We start from the raw sequence: 15164 nt of genomic DNA on the forward strand, positions 1-15164 counted from the left end.
AAAGGAGACGTGATTCGAAAAAGATTACAAATGGACATATTCTTGGAGAATTAAGTAAGAAAAAAGTTACTCTTTATTGTCAAAGCATATAAATTTTTGACCAGAACAAGACACGTATATTTTTTAAAATACAGAAAAATATAAATTATATGATGACTTTGTTATTATTATTTAATGTTAGGAAATTTTTTTATGAAAATAATTGTGATCGTATGTAGTTATTATTTAATAATTAGATCAACATAATTTATATTTTATGTGAAATTATTATCACTAGTAAAAAACAAATTGATCCTCATTATTGCATTTTTGATAACTTATATTTGAGAACTCTAGTTTATATTTCTCCTTTAACAAATCTATTAGCACTCTTGATAATTATTTCAAATAATAATGTAAGCTGTTGATGAATCAAAATAAAATTCTACATATGAGAATTCACTGATTGATGTTCAAGGACAAAGTTTCAGGTATGATTCAAGGACAAAGTTTCAGGTATGAATAGTGCAGGTACCCCTTCAATATAACAAAACTGTTTTTTTTTGTCAACGTCTCCCAGCCCAATTCTCCACCTACCCAAAACAGAGAAAAAAGACCCTCACACGGCCCATACCCTTATTTTTAAAATGAGATATTTACTTCCTGCACCCCGTGATTACTACCTGCACACACTAATGACACAGAATAAAAATTAAAATACCTTCTCTTGTTGCATTGCATCATTGATGTTAACATGACTATACTCCGCAGAGACAAACTGTATTTGGGATTTATCAAGGTAAATTTCCATTTCTACATTTTTAAGTGAAAAAACTATAAAGTCAATTTCTCTATATATTAAAACAAACTTATGCATAAGTTAAAATTTCGATTTTTAAAAGGTAATGTAAAAAAAAAAAATTACAAATTATATTATAGACTGAGTTTAATTTACGAAAAAATTATCTTATTTTTTGTTTTATTTTCTAGAAGTCCTACAAAACAATATTTAAACAAAATCCCAAGTGCTACTATTTTTCTCCATGATCATTTACTCATGTCATGGCATTGCCTCTTTTTGTTATTGTTTCTAAAATTAAAAATTAAACGATAGTGTTTTTAATACTATAACCATTTTTTATATAACAAAAACAAAAATAGCATTTATTTATCATTTATCATCTTCCTGTTTGTTTGGTTCTGCAGTGAGAACCAAAAATTACATAACAAAATTGTCTTGGTACATAATAATACAGTACATAATGTACATGACAAGGAGCAAGTTCCTAGAATGTGTTTACGTTACTACAATTTTATATATATCAGACACAATGTAATTGAAAAAGAAATAATTGAGAAGCATGAAGAATCTTGAAAAATACACATGTGAAAGAGTTGCAAAGCCCCTACTCAGAAATCAAATTTGTTTGTTGTTCTTCATCTTTACGCCAATGTTTGAAGTTACAGGAGAAGACCAGTGTTCTCCTTCATATTCTGCTGGATTTAGAGCGAGATGAACCACGACTGCTTCCATTTGAATGATCTCTCTTTAGCAAGGCTTCCAGATTTTGGAAACATTTCAAAGGCCTAACCTGTATGTTACAAACACTGTCAATGTTACAACTGCTCCACATGTGTTGTAATCACAGAAAGCTGTTCAAATAAATGACATATAGTGCCAACTTTTAGTACAATGCTAGTGAAAATTTGTACATTGCCAATTGCTTATATTTGCATACAACCAACAGTAAATTTAGCTGATAAATTATGGATGGTACCCTTCATTAAAATAGCAAAATCAAGTGAATAGTATTAAACATGCGACAAATAATGACTTTAACTTGTAAAATATGAAATATTTAAAGAGATTAGGCATTTAGTCCATTGAACAGAGTTTTGAAGAAGCACAAATATCTGATGCAGGGGAGAGGGGAATGTTATGTAAGAGAGAGGATAACCTTCCAACGTCTTTTTTGACCGATTGTGTTGTAGATGAACTCCAGCCTTGTTATAATTTGCCTGAATGTTGGCCTCATAGCTGGATTTTCATTCCAGCACTCTTCAATCAATCTACAAACATATATCATTATTCATTAAAAAATGGAATTACAAAAAAAAAAATAAAGATACATTTAAACATACCTTTTTTATGTGATTTTAAATTGCTAAATAGTTCAATAGCTAATTTTAGTCATACTTTTACTTCATTGATCTAGCGTAATAGATAAATTCCAAATTTTTAAACTTCTGAACTTTGAACTAACTTTTCAAGTATCTTTTTACCAAACATTGGCATAATAAGAATAAGAGTTGGTTTACAAACGTGAACATTGTTAAACTGTAACTGTCCAAACATTAATAGTTTATGCCCTATTAATAAAAAAGAAGGTAAGTTATCTGTTAAAATGCAAAAATAAGGAATAAAATGTATACCTAGTTAGAAAGCTTATTAACAAAAAAATTGTATGTTGCATGTTAAGATGAGGAAATAGTTTAACATCCTTTTACCTTTTCTCAGGAAATTGAAATCACTGAACAGGAAAAAATAACCCAAGAAACATATATGACTTACTCTCTAATTCCATGGGAGTAACGCTTGGCTGGAGCTCGAAAAGGTGGACGCTCTTTGGCAGCATACACCTTAGGAACTTCATCTTCTTGCTTTGCAGAAAAAGGAGGGCACCCTTCAATCATCTAAAGATAAACATAAGAAACATCAATTGTGACAATAGCTAGTTAGGATCTTAACATTCACACTAAGGCTACAATAATTCCATCAAACCAATAAATATTATTAGAAACTCGACAGCAGAAAAGAATGCTATCATATTGTTGGAAATATTGGGTTTTGAAGGGAAAGAGAAGTAAATAACCAAGTTAAAAAAAGGATATAAAAATTCTACATAGTTGATTTTCAAGGAAAAAGAATGTAGTTTAAATGTCATTTGGGAACATGGTTTACTATGAACCATGTAGAGGTCAATTCAACTGGTAGTCAAGAAAGGTCTCATACAGGATATGGATAAAACAAAAATAAAGGGACCAATGCAACAATAACAACGATAATATTGCCATTCTATAATGTATAGCTTTTATTAGCATAGATGGAAAAAATAAAGTTACCTCTTGTAGAATTAGTGCAAATGAAAACACATCCACTTTGGTGTCATATTCTTCTTGTTTGAAAACTTCCGGAGCCACATACCGGCCTATGAGCAAAAATAAAAGATTCCCAGTTTCAGAAAATCAAGAGGACATGGAAAATGTCACAATAGTGAAAGTATTCTCAAATGCCCCATGAAAAAGAGAATACAGCATTTCAGATAATTCAATATTTCAAGTATGCATTAATGACAGTTCTGAAGAAAAGCAGCACCCACAGGAAGTTTCTTGGCAAGTTAGAGGCTTGTCTTCTTTAACGGCCAGCAACTTGCTAACCCCAAAGTCTGCAACTTTTAGGTGCCCAGAATCATCCCGCAATATATTACTGTTAGCTTACTCATAAGCAACATTGATAAAAAGTGTAGACTGTATCAGCCACTAAACCAGACACACACGGACTTCACATAAAACAATATAAAATTGAGGAAAAAACAATAACCGAACAAAAGAAACTTACGAAGGTTCAAGATCACGGTGAATAATGGGTGATGGCTTATTTTCATGCAAATAACCCACTCCCCTGCATAATTTCAAATAAAAAATGGTATTGAGTACACTTAATAGAACAAAAGATAAATAAAAAAGGGAGCAGAGATCATTATCAGAACCCAACAAATGTCTCATCTAAATATAATTTCCATTAAATGGATTTTGAGAACTTGTGTTTAACATGTCACAGACTTTCCTCCAGCAAGAATGAATCCATGAGAAATGTTAACAGTCATAAAACTCCTAAAACAAAATTCCATGAATGAGGGAGGTAGCTTTCAAAAATACATTGAATACCTTTCCATCAAATTAATAACTTTGTCTCGGTGGGTCATATAGAAATGACTGGCAGTTTGTGAGCCAAAACCATTTAGCCACTAAGATCCTATTCGATTTTTCTCTCTATATGGATGCAGTTATGTTACTGGCAAAAGGGATTAGATCATTATATAACCTAATTAAGCACAGACTTCAATGGTTATCCATATATTCATTTATTTATTTACTATATATGACAAAAATTATACACCTTTAGTTAATTTTATCTTCAGTTTGTTACTTTCTAGTTTCTCAGACAAATTCTTCTTCTTTTCTCCTTTATTGAAAATCAAGCCACTAGGGCAAGGAATCTGAAGCCTTTTATAATAAAAAATATACTATAGTTTATGTGCTCTTCTGATCTTTTGCATGACTAATAAGCACCAATCAAAATAAAATCACAGAAGTTTAAAATCACCCCCCTGGTAGAGAGAGAGAAAGAGAGCTCATTGTGAGACTAGATGCTGCAAACAGAAGAACCCAGATAAAATCAATGCATGAGTGTCGTCAATACCTAGCAATATCAAGCGCAAATCTCACAGCTGTAGATGGTTTCAAAGCTCCCTTTCTTTTCAAGAAATCACAAAGATCTCCCTGCACGACATGGCAAAATTAGATCAAGAAAGGAACATTTTGTCACATTACTGTTTAACTTCAACAAACATCCCAAGAAATCATGTTTCATGCAGCTGGAGGACAAAAAACCTTGGGAAGATATTCTGTCACAATCATCATTGGACTGCTCTGAGTCACAGCACCCAGAAATTGAATGACATTTGGATGCCGGATCTTCTGGAACAAGGCAAGTTCATCTCTGAAAGCCTTCCTGAGCAAGATCAAGTAAATTAATTATCATGAAATTACGTAACAAAATGCAACAGTTTTTGCGCAAGGTTTGTGAGAGCAACTCACACTTTCCCCTCGTCACTAAGCACCTCCTCCCCGAGCTTTTTTACTGCAACCTCTGTTCCACGCCACAATGCACTACAGAAAGTCCCCTGCAAATTCAGAAAAGATTAGCAGAAACAAAAATCATTTAGAAGCAATACAATTGAAGATTATTCACGCAATTAAGTAATTATGTACACACAAACACGAAAATTTAAGAGAATCTGCAAGCTAGACCTGGATATTCAATAGTGGTCAAATTCCTTGAGAAACAGGAATTGGCTTGTTTCAATACTGTACAGTTATAGCTATTTAACAAAACTTGCAAAATCACCAACTAGTGTCATAAACCTAATGAAGGATAATAAGTTGACATTTAGATAAGGATTTCAATTTCATCAAATTTTAAAATGAGCAGGACTTTAATTACTTGAATTAAATTTCCTTCATTTTTAAAATACTTTGTTTGAATATTTCAAACTCTTTGGTTTGATTAAGTAATATAAATTTTCTTCATATTCAAATTTCATATTGTGCTATTTGAAATTCCTTCCTTTTAGGATTTATTTGAAACTCCCTCATTATAAAATTCCCATTATCTTAAAAATCTTTGGATTTTATATCCAAACAGGTCACTTTGATGTATGATATTTTAAGTTCACTTGAAAATTGAATTCTTTCTCAAATTCCACATCCAAACACACCAATGTCCTTAGAGAATTTCTGATGAATTAATGACGTAATTGACATTAACTAACAATTATAAAAAATAATAAGAAAGCCTTTACCTTCGTTATCTCCACACTGTTGCTAAAATCGAGCTCTTTAGGATTTATTTCATACTCTGGGACTTCACGTGCATGGTCAACGTGCATAGGGGCCATCTGAAACAGTATAATCACAACATGTATTCACATCACATCCAGAAGCAGAATATAAAAGCTAAAACTGATACAATAACTTGATAATTTACAATCCTAAACACACACATACCAGTGGCTTTGCTCCATGCTTCTCCAATAGTTTAATCACGTTATTTCTTTTATAAAAAATAGCATCTGCAAGGGGCTGTTAAAGAGATGCAAAACTAATAATCAGTCCCATGATTACATATCTATTAGTAGTATTTTATTTTCAAAGGAAGCCCATACAGAAGACCCATGAACAGTAATTACAGAATACAGAGAAGAGTATTTTAGAGATAATTAGTTAGTTATTACATAGATGGGCTAGTATTATTTTTGTTATCCTTCTATGATACAATCCCTTTTCTATTCTTTATGATACAATTGTATCTTTTTCTTTTATCAATTTGGTAAACTCTATATGTATATGAGCTCCCGTTATTACTTTAATCAAATAATAAGAGTTCATTTTGTATTCTTTAATAAAGAGGAAAAGAAGGAGCATAAGACAAGATTATTAAAAGAAAGTTAGAAGAAACACAATACAATTGAATATTTTCATCACTTCATTCGGAGTTAAATTAAGGATAAACTCAATCACGATTAATAGCACAACACTTCAAGGGGAACGTAATTAGAAACCTAATACAATCTGCAACACAAGATCAGTCCTATTTTTAAAGTATATATTACTTATATCCTCTTGATGTTTACTCCCATCATACTAACTTTTCACGCAGGCAAGTGATAAGTCAACGTGCATCAGAAGTATCTTCTGTCAAAAATCGGATAAAAACACTGCCTAACAGATGCATGCTAGTGCACACCATCTGTTCCACTTTAAGTTTAGACACAAGGTTATCAAATTGACATTTAATCATCACCAAGCTAATTTGTTGAATTATGAATCATAATTTGCTTTGCATTGTAAGTTTCAAAGCCAATGAGAAATAATGCATCATATAGATTATTTATAGAGTTCAGTCTAATAATTTTAAACTAGAAATAGATAAAACAACTTAACCACAAGTCTCATAAAACATAATTATTAGTATATCAGAGTTTTTGATACCTTTACTTTGTAAGAATGGAAATAAACATTGAAATAGTCTGATAGAGTGCATGCATTGACTAAGAGATTTATAAACAAAATAGAAAAATAATCAAATAGGATAAGTTCAAAAATATTTCTTCAATTCTTCTTCAATTAACAAAGTGGTTGAACCCTGGTATTTACACCCATGATGAAAAAGTTTCACTAATTCATTAGTGAAATGTGAGATTCCATGTCATTTGTGATTCATCTTATGAAACGAGTCAACATGTAGTCAAATTTTTTTGAATAGGATTTAAATCTTGAAACGTGAATAGTAAGATTCTAATAACCTTCAGAATAAATTGTTGTGGCAACAGAATGTTTTTGATCTTACATTGATTATAAATAAAATCAATAGAACAATCTTCACCTTACAAGTCGATTTTATCGTAACAACTTAAACTTAAAAACTCATATATTAAAGTTTATCAAATTGAGTCTCTATTGGACCACTCACATGTTGGAGATCTCTAGTTAACTAGAAAAAAGACCAATTTCCAGTATATAAGGTGGAAGAATCTTCTTCGGGTTTTTTAGATGAGTTAGGCTTACACTCACCTCCTAATAGAATCTAAGATGAAGGCATCAATCTCCTTTTGATAAGAGAACTTATCTTAAACTTGCTCGAAGAAATGCACGCCTAAACAATTAATCAAGCCGCCGGGTAAATTGCAACAACAATCATGTTCACGAAAAATGCCTCTAACTTATTCTACAATCCACTACACGCAATCCTTTTTTTAGGCATTACATTTCACAGAACGAATCCACGCTACACGAGACATCATTTGACTAATCAAACAACACTAAATCCAGATACAACAACCCTGAACGCTTAAGCCAAACCTAGGACATTTTCTTATGAAATCTATGGTAAATGCTATCATCTTTGTCCGACTAAAAACCGCAAATAGCAATACCAACAAACCGTGTCAAACATCAAAGCACAATCACTTTTGGCACTAAACAAGATCACGAATTAAAAAGAAAAAGAGTGAAGTTACCGTGCTCCCCCATCGATCTTTAGCGTCAACTTCAGCACCTTTTTGGAGTAACAAATCAGCGACATCAGTGAAGCCCTCGCATGATGCGACATGAAGAGCAGTGCGATTATCAATATCCTTGTAATTCACACTCACACCAGACTCCAACACCTCGCGAATACCATCCACATCCCCTTCGAACGCCGAGTACATCAACCTCACACCCTGATCAACAGCGTCTCCATCGTTTTGAGGCTCTGCTCCTTCGTTGTGGCGTTCTGGGGCAAGCGATGACTGCTTCCCCAGCGTAAACCTCGCAGGGTTTTTGGACTCCATGGCGTAAAGAAAAGCAACCAAGAAAGTTCAGATCAAGAAAGATTTGATTTTGAAGTTTGGGGATGGAAGATTCAACGGGACGAAAACTCGATAAAGCAAGCTCTTTTCACTTTGCTTTTGAAAATTTTACTAGTCCGACGAGCCGCTTGTGATCGATGACGAAGATTCACTTTTGTCAGCGTAATCCAACGTGGAAATGTTTGACTTCAGGCTTTCCGAATACGCGGTGGATTGTACGCGTTGTGCTAAGCGCGTCACGCGTCTGCTTCAATGCCAACGTATCGCGCCAACACGGCGCAGGGTAAGATATATATGACTAACGTGTGCCGCTGGCGGCGGATGCAATTGGTGAGGTTAGATTCAAGAAGATCTTGACCGTTGCTTATGTGTAACACGGAGTGGAATGGACGTTCTTTGATACATGTTTCTTTTTTTCTTTCCGCCTGTAATGTTGAAATTCAAGTACTCCTTTTTGAAAGTTAGATTACAACAAGAATGCAAAGAGAAAAATAAGGAAATTGATTGCATATGTTTTTAATGGAGAATTATTCGTGATAACGACTGCTTATTATATACGATCAAGTTACCAACCTCTAACAATTTATTTAATGATTAATATATATTTGATCAAAGAAAATGTCTTTTCAACATTAACCAAAAGCTTTATTTCCAAGCAAATAATTCGGTCGGTTTATTTGGTTTTTTCTTATGTATACTTCTTTTTAGAACATAATTATTATTGTTTAGGTTTTTATGTATCTCTATGTTGTTCAAAATAATACAAAAATTTAAAATTTTATCAAAATTATAGACTATGTTGAATTTATTTAAATATATAAAAATTAATCACTAAATTATTTATAAAGAAATGAATTTATAATTTATGAGTTTTATGTACTCACAAATTTAAAATATTAAATTAATTTTTTTTTTCATTTTTAATCTTTTTTTTAATAAAATAGTTATGGACATTAATTATATTCTTGAAATAATTACTTACGCCTTAAAATTTCTATTAGGAGCCATTTGAAATAGGAAACTTTTGTTAGTATAAATCCGAATATTAGCTTTCCATGTTTAAAATGTAATTTTTGAAAACAAATCACAAAAATATTCAATTTTATGAATATTGTACCTAGTTTCTTCAAAATTTATGGAGATTACGAAAATATATAAGAATTTAAATTCTTAGAGATGATAACAAAGTCTTTTTAAAATGTTATTTTAAGATGGTACAATTTTAGTTTAAAACATTTTTAATGTTGAATTCATGATAACGTGATATAACTTTATATAAAAATATTTTAAACTGGAATCATATCATTTTGGTAGGACTTTTACTAAAACTAAACTAAAGTCGTACTATTATAATATGTTTTAAGTTTAAAATATATTGAACTAAAATTGTATCATGTAGACAAATTCAACTCAAAATATAATATGAGTTAAGTCATGTGATTCTAAAATAATCTATTATGAATTAAGTGTCAAGATAACACTACTTATTATATAGGTAAGTTTTCTCGAATCGATCGATCTATTTGAAAAAGAAAATAGTTATACTATATTGATGTTTTTTCTTGTAAAATCTTTTGTTTTTTTTTTTTCGCATCATACATGTCTGAGATGTTTTGCATCATTAAGTCTTTGATGTGAAAATTCTTTGATTTTGATGAAATTCCTTTTCATTATTAATTTGGAGTTGTTTTATTTGAATTTGATAACGTTCAACCCATTTTAATATGCTGGCACCATTATTCCGTTACATAAATTGATCAAAAGTTTGATTGAAATTCTCCATTATCATCATGATTACTTAATCTCATTGCCATATATTGGTTCTTATAATAAAAATAAAGGTTTGATATGAGGAAATCAAGAGTTTTTTGTTACGTTTTGCGTCGACAAACTTCTTTTAAACACTTACTAAAGAAAATATATATTTTAAAGTAAGAATGACTCTAGATAAAGTTAATTTAGATAAATTTATTTATTTATTTTAATTTTAATCACTTTAGTTTGTAGAAAGAAAAAAAAAGTGTTCGGAAATTTTGTTCAAATAAATTATACATATACAGATTAAACATGGTATGTATATTTGTAGCCGTTTATTATTATTATTATTATTATTATTATTACATTTTAACATTTTGTATTAATACGACTGTACCTTTGAATTTATTAAGTTGTCTTTATTCAAAAGTTAAGACAATAAATACAAATTTAAATTGATTCCATTATTTCTGAATCCACATCTCTATAAAATGTATGTATAACTTATTTAGAAATAATAAAAATATAAACTTAGTAAAATATAACAACAAAATACCGAAATATAATATTTAATAATGTGATTTTATCTATTGTGAAATGATATTTTAATAACCTTTTGCAAGAAGTAAATTTTATCAGTTTGTTTAAAAAAAAATGAACATGATCACTATTTACATATTTAAAGTGTATGTAATAACATAAGATTTACAATTTTTTATACTTAAAAGGTAATTAATATTTTACTACACGAATTTATTTTAATAGATGATATCTCATAGATCATAAGTTGAAAATTTTATGTTAATCTGATACAAAATTTAAATTTTTATGTCATAATATACTTTTTTATTTTAATAAAAATAATTTATTAATAAATAAATAAAAATTACCAAAAATATGTTTCTTTATAAGACCTTATTAAAACAAAAGATATAAAAGAATCTTCAAAATAAATAAGCTATACACTATCTAATAATTATTCGATTAAAAATAATATAACGATAACCAAATAATAAATATTTGGTGCTGTGATGAATTAGGAAAGAAAGAGGAGAAAAGTTGTGAGTTCATTTTTCCATTAACAAAAATACTAAAAAGTAATATTTATTGATAAAAAGCAAATAAATAAATATTTCCACCGAAATAATTAATAATCCTGAATTTAAGATGAGAACGGTCCAAACACATTTAGTTTCCTTCATCATGAGTATCCGAAAAAAACTGAGAAACTGATATATTTATTAAATGAACTGAGATACTCAACCAGGATAAATATGTTGCATGTGATAGCATTTGTATCCCAATCCAAGATAAAACAGCATATTCTTTGCAGCAGCAAAATCCTGAAGAAACAATGGCGAAAGTTTCAGTTCATCAAGTGGCACTCTTTGTGTTCCTAATTCTGGTTGCATCTGGTATTTCCCCACCTTCTTCCAATGCAACTTTATTTTTCAAAATGCAGGAATGAATACATATTTTTCTTATTTTCAGGTTTTATGCAACAAGCTTTTGGTAGAGGCGACCAGTGCAAACAGGACAAAGATTGTGCGAAAGCTTGTAGTCACCGCCCACATTGCCCTGCGCTGTGCCTTGGCGGATTTTGCCTTTGCAACTGCGATTCTACAAAAATTGATGTACAACAAAACGTTAACAAACCCTTCTAGGCTATGTCTTCCTTGCTTTGGGTTACAAGGCAAATAATGATGCATAATACTTTATAACTTAATATTAATAACATTCTATCTTCAACTTCCTTCTCTGTGCGTATATATAACTACGTTTTCGCATTAAAAACCTTTTTATGAACATTTATTGAAGGACCAAGAGTTAATAAAGCAATGCCAAATTGTAAAGTTTACACTCTCATTTTTAATGTCAATTTTAAATAAGACTTTGTCTTTAACGAGATTTGGTGAATTTCATAAACTCTTAACTTATAATTTCTTAAAAATTAAAAAAGTAGATTTTTAAGTTAAAATGATTTTACGACTTTGACTTTTGTTAGTCTACTGGAGATTTGGAAACTTTCAATTGAGTTCTTAATAAATCTATACATCATTGTAGTCTATTAAAAAAATTTAAAATTTTTCAATTGAGTCTCTACAATTAAGTGTGACGGTTAACTTTGTGTTGTGATAGTTACCTTGTAATGTTAGCGTAAATGTCACACACAAGACTTTCATGACACAGATCTATTTCAAATATTTATTGTATTTAACAAAGTTTATTTTTAAATTTAATTAAAATTAAAAATAAAAAAAAATGCAAAATTACAAAAATATAAAACTGCAAAATTATGAAAACAAAATTATAAGATTAAAAATAAAAAATTAAATAATATAAAATTATTGGTGACTGTTTCACAACAACCATTTCTTAGTCAGAGTGTACTGGTACTTAATAGTATCAATAAGTGTTATATCCACGAGGATTTAGCAAGTATATTGATAGTTTAATTTTTGGGTTTTTGGTTTTGATAAAGAACGCAAGTAAAATTAGATGGTAGTTCTTAGATAGATTGAGTGAAGCAGGGACTGTCAATTGATTTCATCTCATCTTCTACTACACCACTACCATCTTGTTTACTTATTATGCAAATCATTCAATGTCCTGGGAGTACTCTTTCTACATAGATCTAGGTTCATCCCTAATATACTAGAACCTAAGGACTTCAAACCCAGTGTGATTCCTCAACTTCTGGTAGAATGAATCTTTTGCTTTAATGTGTAGGACTCTCTCCTTCACCATCCCCTCTAACTACTTAAAATTAAATTAGCACCAGTACAAGTATGATGATTTGATTGGATCACAGTTTGAGATCAGTTTCCCAACTCAATTCAAACTAGTTAAATAAATGAGTGATCAAGTCATCATTAAGCATAAATTAAACCACAAACAATTGAATAAAAGCAAAGATAAATACTCAAAAAGTAGAATGAATATAATCAGAATTGATTACATCAAACATGGACACGAGGAAATTCAGCTACTCATAGAATATTACAATCTCATTTGAGCAACGTCTACATATAAGATTTACACTAAGAACACCTCATTCGTGCCTCACAGACCCTATTTATCCTAATGCTACATTTTTTTGTCTCCACTCAATGCCTGAAATAAAAGTCCAAGGTCTTATATTTATAGAATTTTTTTGGTGGTGCTTAGCCCAACTTTTGAAGTAATAAGGGATGATTTTTGTAACTTATAATCAGATTTTTTGTACATAAGACGTGCATCCCTTTGGACGATAAAAAAAAACGATTGATCGATCAATTTTAAAAAATTTTACGAAAACTAATAAGCAACTCACACTTTTTTTTTTCTTTGTGTCCCACTTGTTTGTCTATTTGGTTTGGCCTATTTTTTTTTCTTCAAGCCAGTCACCTAGTGCAAGAAATAAGGGTTGATTTTTGTAACTTATAATCAAATTCGGGATACATAAGAGGTACATCCCATCCCACAAATGATACAAAAATTATTGGTTAATAAATTTTAAAAAATTATACGAAAAGTAATACGCAGTTCTCCACTTATTTGTTTATTATTGTCCACTTATTTACCTATCTGGTTTTGTCTATTTTCTTTTTCAAGTTAGCCACCTCGTACAAGGATTGATTTTTGTAACTTATGATCAAATTCGGATACATAAGAAGTACATCCTATTGGATGATAAAGAAAATTAATTAATAAATTTTAAAACATTGTACAAAAAGTAATTTTAATATATATATATATATATATATATATATATTTTATTAAAGATTTTATAAAATAATTTTAAAATATATAAATAAATGCAAATATCATCTTATAAATTTATTTTAAAAGTTGAATTAAGTTAAAAAATTATAGTTTAAACTAATATTATTGTAATTCATTTAAAATTGTTTCAGTTGAATTTTAAAATACATGTATGTTTTATTTCTATTGTCCTAATTTCTGTTATATTTAGTTTTATATCATGTATATATTTAGTGAATCTTAGCTTCGTTTAAATGATCAAGCTAATTATTTGCATTAAATTTTAGATCGTATGATTACTTGTGAATATTTATTAATACGATAATTTTTTTGAAATCACTTTTCATTTCATATATGTCGAAGACTAATATAATGTCGACAAAATTTTATCAAAATTCAATAGAATGGACTTAATCTATACGAGTTAACATCAGGATAAATGTTTTTCTGAATGAACATCTTCAATTTAAAAAGTGATATTTAAATTTATACTTATTCTTGTATTTATTATGGCAAAAGAAATTAACAGATATAAACTTTTAAAATAAAAATTAAATATTTGCTAAAAAAACTTCAAAATATAAAAAAAATAAAAGAGGTTGGTGCCGCTTTATTAAAAAATAAATAAAGGATACAAGTTTTATATTTATTACAACTTTGGTGAGGTGAATGTGCATATAAAAATAACATAGATTTGGTTTCATATAATTAAGAATACACCAGTGCAGAAAGGGCTTTTTGCCCCGGTTAATTTTCACATTTTGCCTCGGGTCTCGAACCGAGGCATATTGGGGCGAGGCCAAAATGTACCCCTTTTGGCCTCGGTTATCACCCGAAGCCATATACCCACTTTTATGCTTCGGTTGTTTCAAAACCGGTGCCATATACTCAGTTTCATCTCCGGCGCCGATCCACTCTCCACCACCTCATCTCCCGCAATCATCATCGCACCACCCATTTCCGCCTCTCCTCCCCTCGCCCCACCTTCTTCAAACCACATCAATCAAATGCGCCACCCAACTCCACACCCAACCCCACCCCTCACCCATGCCCAAGATCGCGTCTTCAACTTCGCCGCCGGCCCCGCCACCCTCCCGGAAAAGGTTCTCCTCCGTGCCCAATCCGAGCTCTACAACTGGGGCGGATCTGACATGAGCGGAGTATTCGCACCCTCCTCCAGATCTCGCCGGAGTATTCTGTCCTCTTCCTCCAGAGCGGCGCCACAACCCAGTTCGCCGCCGTGCCGCTCAACCTCTGCTCCCCTGACGACGTCGTCAACTTCATCGTCACGGGCTCAACTTCATCGTCACAGGAACAGTTCGAGGCTTAACCTTAAGCCATTTTTGCGAAGAGAGCGAGAGAGAGAGTGCGCGAGAGAGAGAGCGAGGGGAAGGAGTTGCAGAGGGGAAGAAGAATGGTTCGCGAAATTCGAACCCTAAATAAACCCTATGGCTTCGGTTGTTAGGGTAACCGAAGCCATAGACCCCCTTT

The 15164-nt window shown here is 30.9% G+C and overlaps 2 protein-coding genes across 2 annotated transcripts; one reads left to right on the forward strand and one right to left on the reverse strand.

Moving 5' to 3' along the window:
* Positions 1–1113: 1113 nt before the first annotated feature.
* Positions 1114–8337, reverse strand: LOC114188268 (Integrin-linked protein kinase family). The gene is made up of 12 exons (XM_028076856.2): positions 7842–8337; positions 5830–5904; positions 5625–5720; positions 4861–4946; positions 4654–4774; positions 4463–4542; positions 3599–3661; positions 3360–3466; positions 3103–3188; positions 2552–2673; positions 1938–2049; positions 1114–1571 (listed from the first exon to the last, which is right to left on the reverse strand). Exons 1-12 carry the CDS (start codon positions 8154–8156, stop codon positions 1467–1469), a joined length of 1368 nt encoding a protein of 455 aa, XP_027932657.1. The 5' UTR covers positions 8157–8337; the 3' UTR covers positions 1114–1466.
* A 2862-nt stretch (positions 8338–11199) lies between these two features.
* LOC114186618 (uncharacterized) lies at positions 11200–11682 on the forward strand. Its single transcript, XM_028074573.2, has 2 exons — positions 11200–11344; positions 11421–11682. Exons 1-2 carry the CDS (start codon positions 11284–11286, stop codon positions 11591–11593), a joined length of 234 nt encoding a protein of 77 aa, XP_027930374.1. The 5' UTR covers positions 11200–11283; the 3' UTR covers positions 11594–11682.
* The last annotated feature ends 3482 nt before the right edge of the window (positions 11683–15164 follow it).

Source organism: Vigna unguiculata, chromosome 6 (assembly GCF_037176805.1).
Source record: "Vigna unguiculata cultivar grain cowpea cultivar isolate G323 ecotype 2 chromosome 6, ASM3717680v1, whole genome shotgun sequence".
Classification (NCBI taxonomy): Eukaryota; Viridiplantae; Streptophyta; class Magnoliopsida; order Fabales; family Fabaceae; genus Vigna; species Vigna unguiculata.